At 45.6% G+C, this 26639-nt stretch overlaps 3 protein-coding genes across 4 annotated transcripts in view; 1 reads left to right on the forward strand and 2 right to left on the reverse strand.

Moving 5' to 3' along the window:
- Window positions 1-1194: 1194 nt before the first annotated feature.
- LOC135388836 (neuronal acetylcholine receptor subunit alpha-10-like) overlaps window positions 1195-26639 on the reverse strand; it is a 190157-nt gene continuing 164712 nt past the window's right edge. Inside the window, exons 3-7 of one of the 2 annotated variants that reach the window (XM_064618682.1) lie at window positions 23421-23465; window positions 18933-19042; window positions 18665-18845; window positions 8914-9268; window positions 1195-6460 (exon numbers count right to left, since the gene is read on the reverse strand). In XM_064618682.1, coding sequence (XP_064474752.1) covers window positions 5913-6460; window positions 8914-9268; window positions 18665-18845; window positions 18933-19042; window positions 23421-23465 — 1239 coding nt within the window. In that variant the 3' untranslated portion in view covers window positions 1195-5912. Of the gene's footprint in view, window positions 6503-8913; window positions 9269-18664; window positions 18846-18932; window positions 19043-23420; window positions 23466-26639 lie in introns of both variants that reach the window. The other variant, XM_064618681.1, reaches the window with a different exon arrangement.
- LOC135387696 (uncharacterized) lies at window positions 13030-14669 on the forward strand. Its single transcript, XM_064616794.1, has 4 exons — window positions 13030-13109; window positions 13291-13372; window positions 13956-14176; window positions 14262-14669. The coding sequence occupies exons 1-4, from the start codon at window positions 13030-13032 to the stop codon at window positions 14635-14637; spliced, it is 759 nt and encodes a 252-aa protein (XP_064472864.1). The 3' UTR covers window positions 14638-14669.
- On the reverse strand, window positions 14680-16498 carry LOC135387697 (uncharacterized). The gene is made up of 3 exons (XM_064616795.1): window positions 16272-16498; window positions 15840-16014; window positions 14680-15741 (listed from the first exon to the last, which is right to left on the reverse strand). Exons 1-3 carry the CDS (start codon window positions 16496-16498, stop codon window positions 14680-14682), a joined length of 1464 nt encoding a protein of 487 aa, XP_064472865.1.

Genomic DNA, 26639 nt, shown 5'->3' on the forward strand with positions numbered 1-26639 from the left:
TGCTGCTTTGGGGTGTACCGTCTTCCTTTTTTGGGGGGTAGCAGAATTCGCTTGCGCGAATTCAACCTCCCCTTGTTATTTTACCAACCACCACCACCACCTCCATTACCGACGTCAGTCAGTTTAAGTAGTGTTTATGCGACCATTTCTCTGCATAGCCATTTTTCATTCTACATGTTGTACACTTGTGCTGTCATTTTTTGCTCTAATCGACCCAAATCCTTATTTTTTTTATTAACGTCAACGTATCTGTGCAATTTGTTCATATGGACTATATTTGTAAATATTTTTGTATGATGCGTATATTAACATCCTATTATTAAATGTTAACAACTCCCCAACTATATTGACTTACAGCCCTGAGGCTGAGGGTAAATAAATAAATAAATGTGTTGCCACAGCGTTAATGATATGTAGTGATCACAATGATACGGTTGACGAACAAAAAATAGCCGTGAGGAAAGTACCTAATACAGGAAAGAAAAGACAACACTGTGATTTGTGTTCCAGCTTTATGTTGTCACACAACCATTGCAATGCAAGTGCATCACTTCAGTGGCACTAGGCCCTGCACATCAAGCAGCTCGACCAGGCAGCACAACAATGAACACACTGCACGGAGAACAGTTAACAATAGATCTCTCCCTGTTTGTAAGCAAATGACGTCATAGTGTTCGACAGCGCCACCAACTTGGTAGAGTAGAACTACACTGGAAGCTAGGGGCGAACAAGGTTGCGCCCGAAAGCCACGGTCTTGAGGGGATTACGATGGTCCCTGAAAGGGACGCAACCTTCGGTCCTACTTTTCTTTCAATAGGAGGCAGCGAACAAGTGCCCATTCGTGGAACCCAGCCTTCCCCTTCCGATTTCTTTCGGTTTCAGTCTCTCTACCAACGTCACGATGACGATTCCCGGGTAGAGGTCAATATGATTCACGTGGATACACGTACAAACCGCTATTTGGCTAAAAATAAAGCAGTCAGGAATAGACCTCTACCCGAGAAATGTCATCATGACGTTGGTAGACTGACTGAAACCGAAACAAATCGGAAGGGGAAGGCTGGGTTCCACGAATGGGCACTTGTTCCTTGCCTCCTATTGAAAAAAAGTAGGACCGAAGGCCGCGTCCCTTTCAGGGACCATCGTAATCCCCTCAAGACAGTGGCTTTCCGGCGCTACCTTGTTCGCCCCTAGCTTCGAGCGTCGTTCAACTCTACCAAATAAACCTCTACCGAAGAAACGTCACCGTGACGTAATGATGACATTGGTAGACATCGAAACCGAAAGCGCGTGGGTGGAGAACGCCGCCGTTTCACAAAGCCGTACTCCTTCACGAAGGTCACGGGTGGTTTCTTTGCATTAGAGGTACAAACAAATGAGGTCACGTTTTTAGTCACCTTCTTGTCTTCATTGGGGTTCCCAGTTCAGCGCGGAAAGAAGGCTTCATCCCAAGAGTTGCATCATCTGAAAGTCAATGTCGTAACCCTGGACGCAATGTGGTTTGTTATTACGACTTAGTTCGCACTTGCTTTGTATGGAGACACCACGTGCACTCCGGGAGACACTCGTGCCCTTCTGGCTCCAGAAGATGGAGGAGCCCGGTAGCCATGCCGGTAGCCGTCTTTAGAAAGGGCTACCGAAAAGATACCCGATAGATACCGAAAAGGGCAACCGGTAGAATTCAGCAGAACAAGGCCATACAACTAATAACATGAAAGGAATTACATAAAAATCTTATAATATCAGGAGCCACATTTAAACGTGGTTTTCTTGTGACTTATTGATTTTTTCATCTAGTAGTTACACTCTACCAAGTTGGTGGCGCTGTTGTACCAACTGACGTCATCTGTCTGTAAACAGGGAGAGGTCAATTGTTGGCGCTGTCGAACACTATGACGTCATTTGTTTACAAACAAGTTTGTTCAAACACGTACTTTGCATAGCAGAAGCGCGGGCAGTCTGATCTTTAACACACATTGTTCTGGGTTCCCACGAACCGTGCCATAGAGAACAACGTCCCGCTCGCAGTCTTGCGGAAGGAGTTTCCAGATGATGGAACAACGCTAAGCCTAAACATACAAGACACGACACGAGAGCTCAGGCAATGCTCCAAATATGCGGCAACTTAATATGGAAATATCAGCGCTGTTTACTCTTCTGGACGGCTACAACGAGCTACCGCTGAAGAATAGGCTTACGAAACGGGTACGTGAGATGAATCCGAGTCTTTACTGCAGTTCCCAACTCATATTCTCAGTGACACCACGATGAATGAATCAGTGCCGTGTATTAATACATTGTATTACCGTGTATTAATACACGGCACTGGAAATGAATAATACGCGCGGGCCACCGCATGACTTTCGGGATCATTACGGTCAGTGGGGTTGTTGTGACTCCTATATTCACTGGAGGATATCTACGCAACCGTTTCAATCACGTACAAGGACTGATCAGAAGGCATCCCGAATGTATTGATATTTAACGAGTAAAATACTTACAATTTTGAAACTTAGTAACCATCGATGTGCCACTGTCCGAATAATTAAAAAAAAATCTTATTTGGAAGCAGCAAAAGCCTGTTTCTTCCACTCCTGTGAATATCCCGATCATGATGAAACTTTTTTCTTTTCTTTCTACAGCATTTCTCGAAAAGAAGAAGAAGAAGAAGACGGAAAAGCAACAGGAGGGAGCAAATCATCATCGCAGAATTTCAGAAAATCGCGATGCGGTTGAAAGGGAAATATTTTCGGATGTCCAGAATTTTCAAGCAAATGTGTAATGTGGCTGTTTCCAAAGAAGACTTCCAAAAATGATTCGGACAGTGGAAACAGCGCTGTGCTAAGTGCGTGGTTTCCGAAGGGACCTATCTGTACGGAGACCAAATTTCAAATCCGTAAGAATTATTAAGTATTATTAGCAATTTTTTGTCCCACATTTCCATTTCGAATTTATAGCCCCTATTGCTTCACACGATATAATCGGCGAACCTATGAAACACGCCGCGTTGAGGTTAGATTAGTTAAGTGGAGCGGGGAAAATTCATAAAAGCGAATGATAGCAAATGGTAACGAGGACCATCTCAATCCGGAATCTGATCTACGATCTACCCAAACTATCATAGCACGGGCTTCTTACAAGGGGAAAGAGATGAAAGTATAGAACAACTTTATTTTGGGGTTATGAAAGGGGAGTTTCATCGCAGGGGGCGATTAGACGACTTTTCACAGACACGGTCCAGTGCTGGCTGCTCCCCTGCAATCATTGGCGTTGACAGTCTCCTCGCATTTGTGTACAGGGTTCCTCAAGATCTGCCAATTTACCGCGTTACCCAGGACCAGACTTGGGGGTATCTTGAGTACCGTATATCTTAAATACTTTTGTTAGTATCTTACTATCTTACTGAGTACGCCTCGTGAAAAGTAATTGTACTGTAATTAAATTTTTTTTTTAGTATTTAGTACTCAGTACTCTAATTACTCTTTCGTTTTTGTCGAATATTCAGATGGGAATTCTTTTTTGTTTTGCCGCAACTGACCACAGTTGACCTTTCCAGGCCGTTTCAAAGTCCACGCTGTGATCATTTGGCTTGAAACACCGCGTGTGTTTTGACCTTAAACTGGGCTCTCAGGAAACGTTTTTCAAAGGAAGAGAGGACGGTTGTAGGATGAGCATTTTGAAATGCAGCTACTACTGCGTGCAAATAAAGCATATGTCTAATATGCAGGCATATTTTGACACTTTTGTGGCTGTTTATTTTTTGAGTATCTTATAAGTATCTTAAATACTTACTCATAGTACTTACTCATAGTATACTCGTAGAATTTACTACTCTACTCTAAATACTTTCATTTCTAACCGTCTTTGCTGTATCTTAAATACATTTTGCGCTTAGTATTTAGTAACGCATTTTAAATACTTTTTCTAGTATCTCCTACATGTCTGCCCAGGACGAAGAAAAGTACGAGCTTTGTAATATAGAAACAAAATTACAAAGAAGTCTATTTGGGAGCTAAAATATGCATTGGAGGACGCGATATGCACGCAGTGTTTTTTGTAAAACTTGCCAGTTGGTCTAGTTCTTTGTCGATAAATTACGAGGGAAAAAAAAAGCTAATGCCCTCTTAACATTCTCAATGGCATAACCTTGGTGTGTTGGGGGTATGCGTAGTTTCATAGCAGCGTAAATTTTGGTACTTTGCTGCTTTTTAACAGTTTCGGAGCATAATATGCACTTTTGTTGCCTTACCACATTTACTAAATATCTCTTCCAGACTCAATTGCAAGGCCCGACCGTTCCCCCGACAGGTCAAGAAAATGGTGGAATAGGGTAATGACAATGCGTAGGAACAAGCGGTTTTTATGTTTATTTTTCGTAATTGACTGAAACAAATCTGAAAGCTAACAAATATTCTATACTATTTTTTATCATTCCATACATCATTGGCAAAAATTTCGGCGTCTGCGTTATTTGTTGCCGAGCGTAAGAAACACGGTACACGGTATACTCAGTAACCCTGTACACTGCAGCGAAGTGGAATCCAGCCCAGATGTGTGCCCGTACAACAGATGCGTACAGAGGCCTTATGAATATACGTCGACACTTTGCTGTACATATAAAACTGAGCAGGGATGAGTTCAGTTCCTTCGTGACGTAACAACAGCGGACAACCTTCGTACGAGTGTTGCCGTATTACCGCTGATAATCAACATATTACAAAGAACACACTTCGAGAATTGATCGAAAAATTCGTCCTTCTATCTGCAGATACAAACTTCAACAGAGTACACGCACAATACATAAAAATCAAAACTTTTGCTCCTTACTGAAACCAACAAAGCTTCGCAGGATACGAGGAGAGGCACGATTTCTACTATATTCGACATATACGCGTTAGGTACATAGACATCTATAGGCGACACCGCCTCTACTTTTAAGGAAGATCGACAACACAGGAAGGAATGTAATAAGAAACCCGAGCCAAACCATTTTTCAGACCCTCGTCCGCATTCCGGCCTGAAAAGTGATTTGGTTCGAATCCATTTCGAACTCAGAATGCTGAACTCGCGAACAGTTCATGCACGGGTGGGTGCTCTGTCGGGGAGTACACCGAAGATCAGAATGGGCCTTTGGGTGGCTTAGATGATCATGGGACCCATTAAATAATCACTGTCGAAGTTCGAGTTCGACCGTCTATATCCAACGTTCAAGGAAGACTTTCTTCAAATATTCTCAAATATTCTTTCTAATGAAACGTGAAAACTGCGACGAATATTGTCTGCTTCTGCTATGATGCTAGCATGGGAAAATGAACGTTACTAATGATAGTGTAATGATTTGCTCGATCCCTAGAGTACTTTGTGCAAAGACTATGCTCAATGAAGTTTTCTTTGTGTTTATATGTATAGTGAGATCTTTGCGAACCACACAACTACTCAGTCGATCTATTCAAGATGTTATTTCTTACTGTAGTGGTCAGCATCTTAACGTTTCGGTCCCATCAAATGCAATGATTCAACGTGTCAAACTATAAATATGTTCCTCTTAATCATGTAACTTTATACAGCAAAGCAACGACTAGCTCGATGAAAGGCAAATACTATGGGCTCAGCTACCCTGCTTCCATACTCTACATAATGTGTACCTAAGGTGCTTTCTGTATATGTCTATTGCATAAGCTGAACGAGCTGTAAAGTCGTGGACTTGTCGCGGTGAAGTCATCTTATCCGTCATTACACGTGTAGGTACTGTGAAAGAAACACCCACGACATCCTCTCAACACGGCACTTCAATCACGTCGTTCCATTCGTACGTCCCTTCCATAAAGTCGACACCGTCCGCCCTCTTCTTTTAAAGAAATCATTCTCTGTCACACCGACATATTGCTTTGAAAGAAGAACTCTGGAAATAATCAAAGTTGGAGTCCTCTCCTCTGTACCGGTATAATCACCAGAAACGATAATGAAGACGCTACGGTCACCACTAGGAAAACCCAGAAGAGGAACCGGTCTATAATCAACGCCATCTGGCGCCATTCATTCACTGTCCGCAACACATGATCTTCGCGTTCCTGCTTCTCCAGTAGATACTGAAGAGTTCGTAGAACCTCGTCTTGAATCTTTCTATTGGAAGGCGTACGTTTCTTGCAGTGTCTTCGGCGTGGTACACCAGAGTTTCGTCCCATCTCGTTGCTGTTCCCGATGGAATCGTTGCTGGAAAATTCAGCCAGTTCCATTTTGTCGTCGCCTATAGTTAGGTGAAGGGACTCCAGCGGGTGGTGGTGGTGGTCGCTCTCAGTGGTGTAGGTAGTTGTGGGAACAGCGTTGCTGCTGGACTGGGCGTTCCTGGAGCAACACGTCCGCGCCATGCCGTGGAGGACCAGTCTCCTGAGCCAATGCGGTACCTCTTTACGGCTCGGGCCGCGGTAGTGGAAGTTGAGCACGATCACCGTCATCACCACTGAGATTGAAGTGATGGCCATAACAGCAGTTAAATAAATACCTGTTGAGGAGGGGGGAGGTAGAGGGCAGGACGGATGGATGGGAGGGTAGTTGGACGAGAAAACGAAATTGGTAAGTTCGACAAAGTAACCGCACATCCACAGAGGACAAATGTGTCGAATGAAAAATATACTGAATTATTATGGATGAAAATAAATCCCATTGATTGATTATGACCGCTTCCGTACGGACGCCGCTTGTGAATCGAACGAACATTTGCATTATCCAAGCGCTCGGATAAAATGACAAGGTGTTCCACGTAATGGTACGCCCGGTAGCGGACTGCAAGAGGGTGACGTATAGGCCAGTACATTAAGAAGTACACCGTCAGTACACCTGACACACGGACATCTCGAGGGGACAGTCACGAACTGGACTGGCACATGCGCCAGGGGTTATCAGTACTAATGATAAAGAAGTGAACTAGTAAAGCGAGGAGGATTTTTCAGGCTGATGTTCGTTTAGAACTGCTCCGCATACAACATGTCCTAACTTGAAGGTGTGCTGCTCGTCGTTCATGTGATGTTGTTCGTGACATTATTGTAGTGCTTGCGTGTATTGTATTTAATTTACCCATATTACCCATATCTGATGGAGCGTAAAAGGTTACACGAGCACGTAGCAGATTAATTTTTTTCGTTGACAAGTTGCTCCATCAGAAAACTTGTTACATATGTTGCATTGTATTATATACAGTATATGTCCGAACTGCATTGCAGCATTACCTAGCAGTCCCAATTGTAAATAGCTAGAAGAAAATATGGCAATAAAACTTTCTCTCTCTGTCTCTCTCTCCCTCTAATGGAAATACAGCGCAAAGACCAGTGCCTTCAGAGAAGATTTCATTGACTCTAAGATGAGACTCTACTCCTTTCGTGACTGTTGAAAAGTACTGCAGAAGAGTGTTCAAATCATTACCGAACGCACAGGAACATTTCGACTTATTAATTGACTGAGCAAAGAACAAAAGACACTTCGGTGGTTGCCTCACTTCTTTTACTCTCTCGCTTAAATAAGATCGTCGGCAAGAATAACCAGCAACATGCCGATGTAACCTTTTATGAGATGTGGGCACGGAAAATGAACATCTGGCCATACAGAGAGTGAGAGCTCAGGGAGGACATACGAAACAACGTAAGAAAAATAAAACGAAGTAATGCTAAGAGTATCGCGAGAGAAGAAACACGCGTGCTGGTGATGATGTTGTGAACAGCTTGCCGTTGTTCGCCCACGGCTGTATAGCTAACGAATGGAGCGACGCTTTGGTTCGAGCATGACCATCCGAGATTCCCACAATGGCCACCACGAAACTCATGGTCTCGAGAGAATAAAACGTGCGTTTCAAACGTCACCTGACTCTTCACTTCCTTTCAAGAATATTTCCTTTAATGTCTTTTTAAAAATACTTCTAAAAGACCGGGTAAAATCCGTGGGATTGGATAAGCTCTACGTAGTGTCCTTTAGTACCCAGGCGTCTCATTATGTTATTATCTCACAGGAGTAGAGATACCCAGCTAGAATTTCTTGGGACTGTACGGTTGCATTGAGTAGACCGCACATACAGGACCAAAGATCATTAGCACCTTCGAGCGGCGCTGGCTAAAGCCACTGCAATTGAACGGTGGCAGTTGAGGAAGAGGTATATACCAGCAGAGGGATATACGATCACAATTAGACCATTTTCAATTGAAGTACGCAAATGGGTGTTGTGAGGCTTGTGCTGTGTTTGTTCATCTATGTTTCTTCGCCTCATCCACTACAACGTTAGAGTCACTAACTAGGCCACTGAATTTCGTATCCCTATAGCCTTAAATGAGCACTGAGGTGACCCAAATTTTTTTCATTTTTCGGTGCAGAGTGTTCTCAAATGAATAAAATGAGTTCCTGCGAAAGAACGATGAGCGCAGGTGATCTACAGAGCGAGCGCGGGGGCTCTGTTCTGCGCACATTTGAAAATACCCTTTTCCTCATGAAAAAGCGCATCGCAGAACGAGAGGACGTCGTGACGTATGCTTCTCCCCTCATGTGACCGGTGACGTACAGCGGCACAGCTCAAGCATGTATAAGCGGCGCGTGAGCTGCGAGGAAAAAGCAAAGGAACAAGACACGGAGCCTTCTCCAAGTCACGAAAACATCGTGTGGGCCCACGACTGCTTTCTCCGACCGTTTTTTTTCTTTTTTTTTTCTTGTAAATTCGATTGCAGAGCTATAACGCATATATAGATATCATATTTTGCATTGTGACTCCTGTTGGACAGTTTGACAGAGCAGGCAGGATTTCGAGCTGTGTTAAATGTCACCTCATTGTTCCTTTAACCTCTCAGGCTCCTACTCGTTGGACGCTCATATCCTTCTGTTTCACAGCCATATCATTCCACTGCTATTCCTCGCAAGAAAAGAAAGCCGCCTTACCAAGCAATGGGATGGACTCTGAAGTCTCGGGCATCTTCTCTGCTATAGCCAACATGAAGACGGAGAAAGCAAGCAGCACCGTGACGCCCAAGGCAATTTTCTCGCCGGAGTCAGGGGGCAAACAGAACACCAGCAGGGTGAGCACAGACATCATCATGCAGGGCATCACTACGTTGTACATGTAGTAGAGGGTCTTGCGACGAATCACCAACGTCACCGTCACGTCGGGAAACGGTTCGGGACAGCACGGGTAGAAGACCACGTTGCGTACCAGGCGGGCTTCCAGCAGCTCCCACTCTCCGTTTGGCACATAGTTAGTCAGGTCTACCGCTTTTGTGCGGTTCTGGACGTCGACCTGCATGTCAAGACGGCAGGAAACGATAAGTAAGATAGGATAACTGAGATAAGTAAGATAAGCGGTGTGGTCAAGCATTGCGCTTTGTCCCGTCCACCAGTCTTCAATAGAAGATGAGCAGTGATGCGACCTTACATTTTGCGGTTGGCCATACAGACAAGAATATACATACAACCAACGTGTTCTACAATGCATTTCATGAGCAGGACTGTAGTTAAATGACATATACTTGTTTAATGTCAACAAATCCATCATTGGTGGGGGGGGGGATACACAGGGTGTCTCAGCTAAATACGAACAGATTTAAAATATATATATATCACTTTTTTCGAGATGAAGTCAGTTGCAATATAGCATATGCTGAAGGGCACTCCTTAAGAGGGCACCAGCAAACTCCTAAGGCAATGTCCTAATTAACTTTAAATAATTAACTTTCGATACTAATTTTTCGAGATGAAGTCAGTTGCAATATAGCATATGCTGAAGGGCACTCCTTACGAGGGCACCAGCAAACTCCTAAGGCAATGTCCTAATTAACTTTAAATATTTAACTGTTTAATTATAAAAGATACAAGGTTGTCCGGATGAGAACAACTGGTCTCTTCGGTCACCTGATACCGTAGCCGTTTCCAGAACAAAAATCCGTTCGATAGATCGTCCGCGAAAAATTCGTGAGGGAACACCTTTTTTTTTTTCTTCTTTATTTTGTTCATTGCGCATCTCGAGAGACGCATCTTCCCTTCACCCCCATTGTGAGAGGGTGAAAGAGCACAGTGCCGCCTCATGCATCGAAGATGAACTTTAACTTGCGGAAACAAAACCAAAACAAATTTATCGGGTGACGTTATTGGACCTGCTCTTATCTTGGGTTGCATTTTCTGTTTTCCTTTAATCTTGTTCCAGGACGCAAGAGGTGATAGTGTGCTCTTTCACCCCCTCTCTTTTGGGATGAAGGAAAGACGCGCCTCCGAAAATGCGCAATGAACAAAATAAATAAAAAAAACTTGTGTTCCTTCACGAATATTTTGCGGACGATCTATCGAATGGAGTTTTGTTCCGAAAACGACTATGGTATCAGGTGACCGAAGGGACCAGATGATCTCATTGGGACAACTTCGTAGTTTTTATAATTAAAAAGTTGATTATTGAAAGTTAATTATGACAATGCCTTAGGAGTTTGCTGGTGCCCTCTTAATGAGTGCCCTTCAGCATATGCTATATTGCAATTGAGCTCATTTCGAAAAAAGTGATATATATATTTTTAAGAAATCTGTTCCCATTTGGCTGGGACACCCTGCATATTTAGCGAAGGGAACGTTCTGCAGCTCGAAGCTAACGTGAAAGCTATCCGAAGGCGCCAGCGCCAACGAACTTGTTCACCAATAAGATCATTTTTGGGAATCACATGACATTATGTCAAGCTTATTCAACCTGGTGCTCAAGAGTTCTGTCGAAGTAGCAAGCCTAGAGCACCGACCTCCAAAAGGCGTTGTGGAGTACCTAGGTGATTCCTGCACATGATCATGCATCAACGGCAATGGCACCAGTCTACTCACATCATGGAAGGAACATTACGGCACAGCCCTATATTATCGGTTTTCCCACGACAGAGCTGAGGAAGTCAGAAGAAAAATAGGTACACGTTAGAATGTGCGTCGACAACAGAGGAAGTGCAGAGGGAGACTTTAGACGAGGAGATTTTGTCAATGTAGATGCACTTCAACGCCAAGCGAAAGGGAAGCATAGTTACTATGAGCCGAAGAAAGGCATTGAGAAGAGTGGATGAAATTAATTTCTGCAGGATGGCAAGACAGTGGGGAATATAGAAGCACATTTTCCAGAGTACCGAAGGAAGCAGTACCTAAGTTACTTTGACAACGGAGGCCTGGTATTAAATGAGCATTAAAGTGGTACCTAACATGGCCAAAAACTGCTGTCATCTTGTAAAGCAGTATGTGAAAAGCATTCCCACAAAATATTTCTGTCCAAAGTTGTTTCACCACGGTGCAATTAATTTGAAAAATCGCTGCCGCGGTGACAGGCCGGAGAGCTCCAACTGCAGACCACACCCACTCTACTGTGACGTTGGTGGTAGAGAGCCCCTCATTCGTTCGCAGGAAAAACCGTCTGATACGAACATTCCGAGCTGTTTCTTGTAGACTTCTATTCTTTATATGATTTATATCACGCTTTCTAAAAAAACAAAGCATATATGCAGCCTGAGAAAGTAAGATTACAATCACAAGAGTAATATATCCGTGGCTTCTGTGCAATCTCAAAATTCACAGTAGCAGAAAGCAAATGATGGCGGCGGTATTGTGGCGCCACCTGTTAGCCACTGAACCAACTGCGCGGTGAAAACTGTCGGACAGGCTGCACGGGATTTTCGCTGTACAAGCGCAGTTAATTTCGGGCTGCACCACTCGTTCTTCCCGTGGTATCTGCGGTCCAACAAAATCGTGGTTATGTCGTGGACAGCCTTCAAACTCTCCATTTCGGACATCACGTAGCCGGAGAACGCATGGCGTCTCCGAAGCGGTAGCAGACGCTCCGGCCTGCGCGATGTTGCTCACCTCGATCATGTGATCCCAGGTCCAATGAGGAGCGTCCTCACCACACGCGTCACATGTGACGCGTGTGGTGGGGCTCATCACGTGCCTATCGTGAAGGCGAAGGAGGGTGTTTCGCGCACGGGAGGTTCGGGGAGCTATTTCAGGCGTCCCAATTTCGCTACGGTTGTACTAATTGTGGGAAAACTGTTTTCGGCCGCCTAACATTCCATACTGACCAAAACCAGAAACAAAGTTGTGGGCCTCTAGACTGCTCCTTTAAGCAAAGGCCTGTTGTCTTGTATTGGCAGAACAACGCCGACCACAGAACAGGCATTCCAAGGGTCTACTTCGACAAGACCGCGATGAGACGACGGGTGAGAAAGACACCACCATGAATAATACAACATCACATTGGCTAGACGCTAGGGTAAGCATGCCTTCCCGAGGGATTGCACGAAGTACAGGTAGAGGTGACTTCCTCTAACAAGGGCTATGTCATGTGAATTTCGGATTTATTTTTAACTGCGGCTTTAAGCACAGCGGTTCAAGGACTGTGGTTATTTCCAGAGAGTGGGAAATATCGTGCCGCCACCGGGAACAGTCATTAGAATCGATATCACCATCATCACAAATAAAGCGTTCTAGAACTGGCAGCGGTCTGAGTATGTCACAAAACATTTTAAAACGGGTTTTTAAGTGTGAATGTCAAAGTGACATTATTCCCCCGCAAAGAAATGATTGCAGAGAGAAGCTTCGCTAGTGCTTTCTTTTGTGTTGGTGAGGGGGAGATATATGTTTATTATATATATATATATATATATAGGTATTCAATAAAGATCAGAAGTGGAGACGGTGCTTCTACAGGATAAGGAATAAAAGGGGGACTTTATTAAAAACTAAGAGGGGGTATTCGACGTTTCGACAGCAGCGCTGTCTTCAACAGGAATGGGATACTATAGGCCCCGAGCACCTGTTTGGCGCCGCCACTGTCGGATGCGCGTCAGCGCCCCCTCGTTGCAAGGTCGTCGTTACTTGTGTGGACGATGGCGACGATGGCCGTTGGTAGTGCGTTGGATCTCCCCGTTCTAAGGATATTAACCGGTTTTAAGGACTTAGTGAACATAGAAGCGTTCTTCCGCGGCCAAAATATAAACAAGGGCGAGCTCTTGTTCCACTCCGGCCACGTTCACAGTGTGAGTGAGGACAAACATGACCACGGCAGCGATATATATGGGCAGTGTGTTCCGCAGACACGGGTCAACGATCGCAGTAGACAAGTTATACTCAAGGTAAGAGATGGTGAGATGATACATTACTTCATTGGCTAAAACAAAGACGTCTTTATTGAAGGTGAACAACGAAAGAGCTATTGTAAGTGCATCCTGCGATTGCAGAGCGGGCATTTGTGGAAAGTGCAAGCATGCGGCGGCAGTTGCTATCTACATTAAGAAGGACGCTGCTCTAACGAAGACATGCGGCCAGAGAACGTGGGGCATACCTGCACAACGAAAAACCTACCCCAAAACAGCAAGACTCTGTGCCCCGGCGGAGAGTACGTACACCTTTTTGTAAACACTTTGTGTTTGTGCAGCGCTTCGTCACGTAGCAGCACTGAAAAGTGGTCAGTAGCATTTGTACGGAGCTTCTTGGAATCATTTTGTCCGGTTTTTACTTAGGCGCCGTCCCTGAAGTTGACATTGCGGTGGTTTTGAACCACTTTGGGGACATGAAATGCCCATTATTGCCAATGCTGAAGGCTGAACAAGTTGCGGCTACTTCGGAAGGTTCCCCAGTGCAAGAACAAGAAAAAGACGCTATTACTCTTTTTGAGTGGGAGCGGACAGGCACCCATTACCCCTGTTACACATCCCATTGCACACCCAATGGACTCAGTTTAAAAGTTAATAGTTATATTGCACAGCTGAGGCCGTGTCTTCTTTTGTTCTACAATACACATGTAGTGCTAGAACATGCAGCAATAAAAGAGGTATGTGTGAAGACTCGCCACAGTTACAAATCCTGGAAGGTAGAACGGTCCTTTCGAGTCACAGCCACAAAGGCAGGCACTTTGTCTTTCTAAAACATCTGCATTGCACGTAAACATGTGAACTAATCTGCCAAATGATTGTATGCAGGCTCATAGGATCCTCAGCTGCAGGACAGACCCGAGAAAACGTGCTGAAGCACTACTCGATACCAAGGAGTTTTCTTGTCCTGCTACTTCATATGGAATCAGTACAGAGGCAGCGGCACGCAGAAAATTTGAGGCAGTGCATGGAGTCTCCGTGCAGTGCTTTGGGCTTGTTGTTGCATCGGACGACCCCTGGTTGGCAAACTCTCCTGATGGTGTGTTCAGGTAAGAGTACAGGCAAATATAATTGCATATGATAATTTATTACATATTTACAGTATCACTCTGGTACATGTGTCGTTTGTTCTAGGTCACCTGATGGTATGGTTCACCTGCTGGAAATCAAATGCCCCAAGAGCCGCGAGCAAAAGAAGGTGTCGGAGCTCCCACTCCTAAGTTACCTGTGTACAGATGAGAATGGACTGCACCTTCGAAAGACACACACATATTACACTCAGGTTCAGATTAACTTGCACGTATTGGATTTGAAAACATGTAGCTTTTTCATTTACACAAAAGTGGACTTTGAAACAATAGAAGTTGTGAGAGACAATAACTTTCTGAGTGCAGCAGTACCAAGACTCCGAATATTTTATTTCGAACATCTCCTCCCATCTACACTTCGTGCAGAACTCAGAAGGAGAAACAAGATGTGCTCTTGTAGACCACCGTGTGTGGACATGTAACTCTAAATAAAAGGAAACACTGCTGTAGAATACAGACTGACGTCATCCTTCTGCATCTTTAAATATTCCTGGCCTCACATTTGTAATCACACAAATTACATGCATGATTTTGTCAAGATACTGTACCAACTCGTATGGTATGCGGTGATTGATGATATCGAAGACTTTTAGGCGTTGGATGACTCTTTCGACGTGAATCCTTACGCTGGCTGTTTTGTACGTCGCTTCCATCTCTAGCTCTGTGAACTGTGGACTGCTTGCAAACGGTGGCATAACAAGCGTTACATTTCGGTCCCCAAGTCCAGTCCGTATGCCAGGGAAACCCTTGTCGGCTAGCACCTCGTCTCCTTGCTGCAGGAGAGGCAAAAGCTCTGACTCCACTGTGATAGCAGTGTCCCCTGCCCTCCCTCCAAATCCAGATGACAGAAATGTCACCAGACCGTTTGGTGCTATGCCTATAAGGTACTTTGCAGTATAGCTGCCTTTGTAATGTGAGTACCATGTGTTTTGCTGCTCAACTGTGGGTGGCATTTCCGTTCGCAGCTCCGTACAGTCAATTATAACCCTGCAACTTGGGTAGTGCAGACGGATACTTGGTGGCATTGTCGCTTGCACTGCAAATCTGCTTGGCCAAAAGAGCCACTTCCGGGTTGCACCCTGTAGGCATTCCAAAACAGTCTTGAATATCCTAGAAGCTGTTGTACGATGCACACTGAACATAACAGCAAGGAACGAAAATGGGACACCATGTCTCAATTTCACAAGAAAAAGCAAGAGTTTGTCGTGCAGTGACAGTTCATTTGTTTTCCTAGCCACATCTGGCAGTAAGCTGAGCAGCAATGCAAACACCTGGCATGAGACAGCTGTGAGGGCATGCAGTCGACGCTCATCTTCATTGACAGACTTGAACCCTCCAAAGAAAGGATCTTTATATGGTGTGCCACAGGCACTGTCTTCCGTCCTCACCAAATCCTGTGTGTCTGTAGCCACCGTCTTCAACTCTTTGTGGGAAACATATGTAGAAGCATCTGCTCCATCACAGCACGTAACAAATGCAGCAAGTGGCCCAAATGTGGGTGGTTCGTCTTCTGTCATGGTGCCCACCTGTAATGAAAATCGCTGTAAACAGTGCTGTACAACCAAACAGGCCCATAACATATATAGTACTGATACTTGCAGCAACACAAATCTGCAGTGATTACCTCTGCCGAGGTGATGCCTACAGGTGTGCAGGAATGCTTAGGCTCACTTAGGTCCATTTGTGAAGTTTCACTGTCCGATGAGTTTTGGTGGTCTCCTGATACAGACAGGTTAAGCTCCGGCACAGCTTTCACATCGTCTGCATAGTCGGACCTTATGCGGCTCCGTCTCTTCCTCCTGTTTTAATAAAAAAAGCTGCATTCAGGCAACAGATCTTAATTGTGCCACATGCTAGGGAGCGTGAATTATTGACATAGTATGTTCCGCGACCCTCAATCTACATTCACATGCGCACTTTGAAGGACATTCACAGAAGTTATCAAATAATGGAACTAATGATGCAACGGGTAACGGTAAAACAAGTATCTGCTTCTTTGTGGAAAGCACACCACAAAAATGTCGACAAGAAATGTACTGAAAGTGCTGGAGCTAACCTCTCGTGCCTCTCTGCGATGCCCGATGCATTGGATTTCCTGTACACATCAGGGAATATCGTTGGATTGTAACTGGGGCTGTCGGTTTCGTCCGACTTTTTGTTGCCGATGAAGTGTTTACTGCATATCCTGGAGTTCGCGGTCGGTTGCCAGTTCCCACCTTCTTCACTATGACCAGGATCAGAAGGATGAGGATTGCGAAAAAAGGCAGTAACGCTAATGCACATAAATCCAGGCAATGCGCGCCTACTTACTTCTGTCGGCGAACAAGGGATATCCACTTCTCCCGGCGACCTATCTCGTTCCACCGGCGAGGGAATGAGTAAAAGTGGACTCCTGGAGAATTCCTATAGCAGCTGTTGCATTTAACGATACAACAATTTACTTTGCTTCTTTTAATGTGCGCCATCCCATGCGCCGAGCGAACAATCCATGTGACAGAGAAAAGAACCAAAGGAACGACGCGTCGGATGGCCCCACACGGGACGACGCCACTGCCGACAGGGCGGCGCTCGTGCGTGCGAGAGTTCAGAGCGAGAGTTAGCTCCGCTCGAGGCCTATGGTACTATGGTGAAATTAGGAATTTAGGTTGCGAACTGTTGAGAGGACGCCGGGGTCCTCGGGGGCCTCGGCGTCCTCTCAACAGTTCGCAACCTAAATTCCTAATTCTCTCAGAATACATACACTCTTTTGTATCTCTTTCAGACTCCCTGGTTGGTCACCCCAGGAAATCATTGCCCTCCGGCGAAGAACTTGACTGCCTATGATTCATTGTACCCCTTTACCTTTGTTTGACAAAGCACGTGTGCTGCCCTCTCTCCTTGTACATATTCCCCTCTCATTCTTTGCAATTGTCTTGCGTCACCATAATATCCCATTCCTGTTGAAGACAGCGCTGCTGTCGAAACGTCGAATACCCCCTCTTAGTTTTTAATAAAGTCCCCCTTTTATTCCTTATCCTGTAGAAGCACCGTCTCCACTTCTGATCTTTATTGAATACCTTTATTTTTCGTGGTCAACCGCATTCGTTTATTTCAACTTGTATATATATATATATATATATATATATATATACATATATATAGCTCTCATTTAGCTCTTTTGTCCCGAAGAAGGCGGAGCTTCCGCCGTAACGTAGACATCCTCCCTAACTTTTATGATTTTTAAGTTTTAATAAACCCTTTTTTTTTGTTACTTCCCCTACTTTCGTCTTCTGTCTCCCATTTATTTCAACTATAATTACGTAGCCGTCCGATCCAACTCCAACTTCTCAAGATACATATATATATATATATATATATATATATATATACAGGGTGTTTCAAAAAACGTGTCATTCGGACTTTATAAAAAAACGGGGCGATGGAAAAATACGGGGTAAACGGCATTTGTGTGGCAACTGAATTTGCCATATTGCAAAAATATTTTCATTTGATTTTATTTAAAATAAATTGAATTTCTTTAATTGAACTCCAAAATTTCCCAAGTCAACGTAACGTTTTTTTTTTACAGAATTAGAGAGCCTGTAGCGAACTTAGTCAGATCCACCAAGAAATCCGCTCGATATTGCAAATGGAACTGCCCAAAAAAAGTCCCGAAATTGAGGCTTCAAAGTTTCGGGTATTCAACGGCGCACGAAATCAGACGCAAAGATTTGTGGAGAGGAGGACTTGCTCCTGCCCACATGAAAGATAGAAGGTCGAAAAAAAAGCAGTGCGGGAAAAAAGAGGCGGAATCATTTTTGTTTGCCGCTTATCAACGTATGGTGGAATGTCACCCGCCTTGTTATCGGCGCGTCTTGTGCTGGACGCCGGTCCGGCGATAAACTGTTCTAGCTCCATGAGGGCAGGAACATGTCCTGCCCTTCGCGCATCTTTGCGACTGATTTGGTGCGCCGTTGAATACCCGAAACTCCGAAGCCTCAAGTTCGGGACTTTTTTTGGGCAGTTCCATTTGCAATATCGAGCGGATTTCTTGGTGGATCTGACTAAGTTCGCTACGGACTCTCTAATTCTGTAAAAAAAACGTTAGGTTGACTTGGGAAATTTTGGAGTTCAATTAAAGAAATTAAATTTATTTTAATTAAAATCAAATGAAAATATTTTTGCAAGATGGCAAATTCAGTTGCCCCACAAATGCCTTTTACCCCGTATTTTTCCGTCGCCCCGTTTTTTTATAAAGTCCGAATGACACGTTTTTTGAAACACCCTGTATATATATATATATATATAACAGGAGGGAAAGGTTAGCCTGCCCTGATCAGGTCATCAGATTACCAGCAATGCAAGCTTTGCAGTCTGCGAAGGCTTTGGGCACTTCGAGGTACGTTAGAAGTCCACGTAGCTCACGGGGCATTACCTAAACTACCAGCCTTACCCAACCAACCAACCAACCTGCAGTCCGTCGTAGATCCAGGAACCTAGCTTCATGACGCAGGATTGATCGTCGAAAGGGAAGTAGGTGACATCGACGGGACAGGTGCTCCGGAACTTGGTAGGGGGCGGCCAAAAGACGTTGCCCGTTGGGTCTAGCATGGCCCGGCTCTGGTAGTAGCCCCGCGTGTAGTCATCCGCACTGATGGTTCAGAGTAGACATACGAAAAAGAGAAAGAAAGAAAACGTGATTTTCCCTCATGTAAAACGATGCGCACGCGACGTCTACTTGTTGTAGAGAACGATGTCAGGTAGCCAGATCTTGTCGCAGGGGATCCTGAGCTTGGTGAGGTTGCCGAATTCGACTGGGTCCCACACCAGGTACTCATCAGACCATTCCTACAAAACGGTCAAGCAACGCTAAAATATCAAGTGCAGAAAGCTTATTGCGGAAAAACTTCGAATATATTCCGAGATTACGTGAGGAATGGCTCGTAGTATTTCAAGAGGAATTACAAAATGACACTCTGAAAGATTCGTAGCTCCGGTAACATTTTATTCTTGTGCTCTCTTGCGCTCCGATTCGTCGCTACGAATTGAACGGCTCGACTGAGCAAGAGGGAGGTGCATTTACTCCTGCGTCCAGTCTAGAAATTAGAGCAGTAAACGAAATTGTTGAAAACGCAGTGGCGGTACATCCATACTAGTGAGCGACGAAAATTGCATACCGGTATAGACGGCGCGGATACCTGTGTAGTACACTGAGAAGCTGCCTTCGACTTCAGCATTTCACGTACTTTTATTTATGCACTGCTTGAAGCGCCAAGATGTAAAGCAAAGACGTTGCACGTGCACATACGGCTCTGTATGTCCCAAAAGTCACTGGAACGGGGATAATGCAGCAATGTTTTCCCTCTCCCCCGCGCCAGTGGACCAACAATATGGTGGCCACGCTGGTGTGATGAAGGCAAGTGTTCAGGCCCGCTCTAAGCGTGATCTCTCAAGCAGTTACGAAGAGCGCAAGATGCTTAGAGCGTGATATACTACGCATAAAGTATGTTTGTTAAAGTGATTTGCAGAGTGGTTTTCGAATCTGGTAGTATCCATCCCTTTCATATCGTTAGAACTCATGTAAGGCAGGACTATGTCTTGCTCAGAGGCGTAGCGACGGAGATGCGAGAGGGGCAGCCGCCCCTTGCGCCTGCCTAGGGCTTTCCGAACGGCAGGCCCTAGCAGGTTGGTTGCACAAGATAAGGCGGGAACGGAGAAAATTTGAATTTACGATCTCGACAGCGCAAACAAGCATTTCATTTTTTTTTTTTGTTTATAGGGCTTCTGACGGCAATGGGAGAGGGGGGGGCGCTTTAGATTTACCCTGCCCTGGGCACAAACTTGCCTGGCTACGGCTCTGGTCATGCCTACATGATGTAAACCGCAGTATAAATAACATGTAGAGTTAAATCTACACATTTTCGCTGACTGCGCATGAACTGCTATCAATTGAACTGTTTCGATTGGCCTATGAAACGAACACGAGAAGCCTTTTACAGCGTTAGCTGTGTAGATGGAGACTTTCCCGAGATCGCGCCGGCGTCGTCGGCATTCGCATGTCCGCACAAAAACGACGACTACACTCTTAAAAATGAACTTCACCACATAGCACGGTCCTAGCCAACCATCATCTCAAATGATATCGTTATCTGCCCTGATTTGTTGAAAACGGGGGGCGTACGCCTTTTCTGTGACACTTATGCTGTTCATAATTGTCACAAAAAAGGCGTACGCCCCCCGTTTTCAACAAATCAGGGCAGATAACGATATCATTTGAGATGATGGTTGGCTAGGAGCGTGCTATGTGGTGAAGTTCATTTTTAAGAGTGTAGGGGAAGATACTACCACATGAGTGGCGTGAAAGAAAAACGAGGAAGACAGGGGGAAGACACGCGAGTTGTGTTATTCGTACAATTTTTGAAGCGTGTCTCGTGGAAGAAGGTACGAAGGAATGTAAAGGAAGCTAAAACGCACCCCTTTACAACAGCTATCGGTGGTATCAACAGATTTTTAGTATATAGCTGAAAGCGTACACGATAAGAGCCCCAAAACGCGAGAAGCCATTCACGCTCTTTAGAACCCTGTGTGTGGGGGTCCTGCAAACAGTAGGATGGATCGCCCCAAGACTGTGAAAGCATTCGAACAAGTGGCCGCCGCGCAGGCCAAGCGCCGAGAGAGAGGTAGGGAGCTCAAAAACCTAGAACGGCAGAAGTCACACCTCGCCTCGCGCCGGAACGCATCCGCGACTTTATCGTGTATGTACTCGCGCCTTACCGCACACACAAGCTTCCCGTCGTTGGGGACTTCAACGTGGACGTTTCACTGGCCAAGAACACCACTTTCTTTAGTGATATGTCCGAACAACTGGACCTTCCGTTGTGCACCGACATCCGCCAACCCACAACTATAGACATGGCTCATGCATCGACTTGGTGTTCCACAACAGCCCCCTCGTTCAGGACACTACTCACCTCGCCCAACTATTTCAGCGACCACAAATCAAAACGCATCACGGTTAAATAAATTTGTCTACATACTTTCACCCAGCCTCATTTCATCACACGCACAGCTGACGGGGAATTTTGCGTTGCACGAGTCGTACAACCGGCCTCTAATTTTTACAGGGACATAAGCTTATACATACTAATGGCTAATTCCTGTGGTCATTTCATGGCAACACAGCCTAGCGCTCCGAAATTGCTAGGCCGGCGTCTGAGCTGGATCACGTGACCATTGTCACCCGAATAAGAGTGCCAGGAATCCAGCTGTTTTAGTCACTCGGATCACGCTAGGGGCATGGCGATCACCCGTTTTCGGGTTCCGTCGTCTGCTAAATCACGTGAACTTCGACGTGCGGACCAGTGAGGGCACTCGCCACCATTGCAGTGCGGATGTGACGACACCGGATATAGTTTGGCAACCCGCTGCTCGATCGTTTGGAGTCCGGGCGAAAAAAAAGTGCTAGCTGGCAAATTTCTGGCGCTCGGAAAGCGCCACGCGAACATGCGAAGCTACTTCGCTTTGAGCATGCGAACATGACTGCTCGGGGGCAAAAAAGTTACAACAAAATAGCCACCCGAATTCGCCATAAGAGTTTTCCATGCCATGCGAAACTTTTGCCCTGCCTCTTTTCTTTCCGTTGGTTACCTTCTACGTCTTATACGGAGGAATAACTTTCGTGTTACCCTAAGTAACTAATCGATAAATGTAACCCGGCATCGTAATTGACGTCGACGTGCACTAAGTGCTAGAAAGGTGGAAAGCATTTCGTTGCGGCAAAGGAAAGGCAGAGATAAAGAGCGCTGTGCGGAGCTATTGGGAAATTGCCTGATATAATTACAGTAGTCGAGGAAGACAATTGTCTGTCTTTCTTATCTGCATGTCGGAATAAATGGGCCGCATGCTTGTGCTTGACAAATCCACGACTCCTTCCTGGGGCCCAGGTGAAGGTTAGTAACACGGACATGTAGATACACATAAAATGCGCGTCTCATTCCAGAAGAAGCATTCGCTGCTTGCTTCTTTGATTAATGAAACAGCGAATACATGAACACTGCATTTGGAGTGGGTCATCCTTCTTGAGCTCTATAGACATGATGGCTCTTTTGCCGAACGATCGCTCTTTTTGGTATCATTCAGCTATACCCATTGTGTCACTACATTGCTTTGCATAAGACAAGAATAAGAACGGTAACAGTTTAACTCGGTGGCCGTCACCGTTAATCGGTTACTGGATACGGTTCTGTGTAATGAGTTCTGGGTAAGGACACGCGGACTGAAATAAGACACGCGACCTCCGAAACTGACCTGTCTTTAAGAGATAGATTTCTATATTTGGGCCTCGTACTGCCAAGTTATTATGTCCTTTTTTGTATCTGACTCCGTGCCTGCTTCAAGTGGGAGGACCTCGGATCGCGAGATTCACGTTCTCGAAACAAGGCAGGGAGAACGCTCAATTCGTTCATAACATTATATGCCGTGCTTAAAACCACGATGTCACTATTTAATCACTCAAATTCACGTGTATTCGATGTCTGTCCAAGTCGTTTTAACGAACAAAGGCCACAGTTTAGCAGCCGTTAGGCTTAGCAGGGCGAACAAGACGGTGCGGCATGTTCGTTAGTTTATTATTAGGTTAGTCCAAGTTTGGTGTTTGCATTTTTAGCTGCAGGGGTACACTCGGGTTACGGTCCGCGTTACGGTCGTTACGAGCTAACGAGTGGCAGGAAATTCAAAAAGATGAGCACGTGACACATTGCGCGTGATGTATACCACGCCCTTCACGTATCGTGCGAAGAGCCCGTGCACGGGTTTTATCACGTGCCCTTCCGGACCAGTGCCCCGCCCCTCGTTAGCTCGTAACGCGTGCAAGCGATTAAGCCCCCAGGGATGTCAAAATTCGCCGTTGGCAGTATCACGCGCGCGAGTGCGCATTTTGTAGTCAGATAATGTTTATTTGCAGTAGTTAATTTCGCAACGGGGATTTCGATCACTCCCATTTCGAGATACACGCTTTCAAGTTGCACGTCATGCTGCCCACAACTTCGCTACACCAGCTTGCTTGTTTGTTCCTTCTTGCTTTAGCCTCTACTCACCGGTATAGTTTTTGGGTTTTAGAGATTTTATTTGAACAGTCAGTGTCTTTCAGTTCTTTGCGCGGCCACCTACCAAGCCTTGTTTAACAGGACTATGAAAAGACATTAGAAGTTTGATGACGGGCACCTACTTGATCCAGCCAGACATTAGTTGTCAGCACTTGATTTTTTTCGTCCTGAAAAGACAAACACGACTTTAAGCCACATCTCATCAAAAGAAAACAGGCTGGTAAATCGGTAAATCCACAAAGACAAACACAGAAGAAAACCGCGGCCTGATATTTACGTGTGTTACTTGCTCACAAATCAACCAGCTGTCGCTGACTTCGACGGCGGGGTTCAAAACAAGATTGAAAGAAGAAGGAAAATAAAAAAAGGAGTGTCGTGTGTGTTCGTCCTCCTGGGTTCCTCCGCCTTGTGTTCTTTTTTTTTTCTTTTTGCATTGTAAACGCGTCGTCGTATGTTGATCATAACAACAAGAACATACTTTGTGGTGATGATAATGATGATGATGACGATGATACATAATCCCAAAGCAGCGGCACGGCGGAGCGGGTAAAGCGTTCGCTCGTTGCCGGTAGCCAAGGTAGTGTGTTCGAATCCTATACCACCGGCTGTGTTGCCTGAGATTTCTACTGGGTTTTCCGGCAGACTTTTCAAACGAATATCGGGACAGTTGCCCCGTAAGTCGGTCCAGGACGCACACTAACGCCCGTGTCCCCTACTCCTTCATGCTGTCCTCTCTCCATCTGTCCAAGTCTGTACGCTGCCCATAGCTACAGTTGCTTCGCGGCGCTAACATGGCATAAAAAAGGTCATCGCATAAAAAAAAAATTCCTGTCGTCAGTACATTCTTCCTTCCCTTCCCTTCGCACTTCGACTCAGAACACAGTCCTGAGAGAAACCTAGGCAACAAAAACAGACGTACCAACAAATAACGTTTACTACCTGCATTTTACCACCGAAAACTGCTCCAAGAGAATGGGGTTCGTTCTCCCCAAAAAATTTAACGACAACCGTGCCTCAAGATCCACGAGAACGCGCACACACGGCCATTAAAGTTTCAGAGCAAGAGCATGCCTCGGAGAATCGCAAGAAAAGTAAGTTCGAGAACCCTGTATCAACCTTTACTCGTCACTTCCTTACTTATGTAGATGGGATTTAAACGAGTACAACTAAATAATACTCGCTTCATCAGCAGGAACTAAGAGATCCGAATCCCCGAGCAAAGGTAGAAGGAAGAAGGGGATACGCTTTCCGCGTGGTTTAACATGGATGAGGGTGCTCAAGTACAGGATAACGCAGATAAAGAGTGCAACGGACGGGAAAATAATGGCCTCTTAAAGCAGCAACCTTTCCCCATGGACTCTCTCGGTCGTTGTCACGTTGCTGGCCAGTTGGTATTCTTATCAATTATAAAGCTGCTTTTTTTGTTTTTGTTTTTCTTTCTTTCTGATGTTTCCTTACAGTACTTTCCAGTTGCTTGCGTCGAGACACATGACGACGCCCATAGAAACAGGATGACCGGAAAACTTAACGGCTTCCAAGGGGGTGATTGCTGTCTTTTATTTTTTTTTTTTTTCATGGATCCCTTTCATGACAGCCTATGCTCGTGCGCATGGCGCCTGTGACCTCGAAGTAGCCATACCGGCGTCGTCTGCTACGGAGCCAATAGTGGTACAGATTAGCGCATTTCTTTTCCACGCCGGAGCCGCCGTCCGGTGTCCGCGATTGGGCCGATCGTGTCACGTGGTTCTCCTTCCAAGAACGCGCCGTCCATATTAGGTCCCCTCTATCCAAAACCGGTTTCCTCTGCTGCGAGCTGGCTCGACTGCGCGCAGTTCTCCGGAGGAGAAGGGGGAGATTCTCCTCCCGTTGCTAGGCGACGCAGCCGCGCCGGACACAAGATGGCGGTCTCGCTCGCCGACGTGGCTCAGTGTCGCTACTTTGCTCCCTATTTAGTGACTCTAGGAGCCACCAGCAGTGGGATTCGAACTCCCTCCCTCTGATTACCGGTCAGAGACGCTTATGCAACTGGGCGCTGTGAGGCCGCGCTGTTGTGTTTGCTCTGTTTATAATTTCCTCTTTTACAACTAGGCTACGGAGCCGTTTTTCACCTACCACGCGGACAGCGCTGCCTACAGACACCAAGATTCGCAAGTCGAAGAGACTGGTTGCAGAGAAGCATTTGTGGGCAACACCTGATCCCTACGAAAGAGGTCACCTGAAGGAAGAGGACTTGCTAGCAGCGATGAGCTTGTACACCGTGGATGAGCTAGACTGCTCCGTCCAGAGCCCAAGAGCAAGAGACGTCGTACAAGTAAAGGAAGGCGGACAGAAGACCACTAAAGCAAAACGTTATATGACCTGTTCTATCCGCGAAGCGTATAGGAAATTTAAAATAAAATATCCTGATGTGAAGCTCAGCCCAAGCAAGTTCTACTCAATTCGACCGATATGGGTCAGTTTAAGTCCCTGCAGGGAAGAATGCGTGTGTACATATTGCGCAAACTTTGAATTAACGACGACAGCGGCCATAAACAACAGCGAGAAAGAGCTGACGTTACAGGAGATCATCAATATGTGCGTCTGCGACATCGACTCTGAAGCATGCCTCTCGGGAGACTGTGACCAGTGTCCCGGTCCGGAAGCCCTGACACCAGAAAGTTTAGGTATCCCCGACGATGAGGAGATCCTGTTTGCTACATGGGAGAACGGAGGACTACTAACACGGACAGTATCGGTGAGCGAATTCCTCGCTGTTTGCAGCGCAGGGGGGGGGGGGGGGATATGTTTATTAAGAAAAAAAGAAAGGAAAGGTTAGCCAGGCAAAGAGCCGGCTTGCTATTCCGAAAAAAAAAGGAGGAAGGGGCAAACGAAAAAGAAAAGGAAGGAAAAAGAAAAAGGGGGATCGAAACAGAGGAAAGAAAGAAAACAAAAAGCAACAGAAAGAAAGGAAAGGGAAAGAAAACAAGAAACAGAACGAAAGGGAAGGAAAAGAAAAGAAACAAAAAGAAAGGAAAGGAAAAGAAAAGAGAAACGAAAGGAAAGAAAGGAGGAAACACAAAGAGTCGGCAGCGCAGGGTCGTTACTTTTGTGAATCACGATTATGTGAGGAAGATTCAGCGGGAAGCCATACATCGGGAGAAGTGTGCTGTGAGGTGGAGGAGGAGGAGGAGGAGGAGTGTCGTTTGGAGGAACCCGAGAGGTCTGCCTGCCTGATTAGGCGGCATGTTTCTCGGGAAGGGAAAGGTGGTGGAGAGGAGGAGAGGAAAGGGTGAAGTGGAAGACCGAGCGGAATCCGCTCGGGGGGAGGATAGCTGCGTCCATGGGCCGACTTCAGGGGAACT

The sequence above is a fragment of the Ornithodoros turicata genome, chromosome 3 (genome assembly GCF_037126465.1).
Source record: "Ornithodoros turicata isolate Travis chromosome 3, ASM3712646v1, whole genome shotgun sequence".
NCBI classification, from domain to species: domain Eukaryota; kingdom Metazoa; phylum Arthropoda; class Arachnida; order Ixodida; family Argasidae; genus Ornithodoros; species Ornithodoros turicata.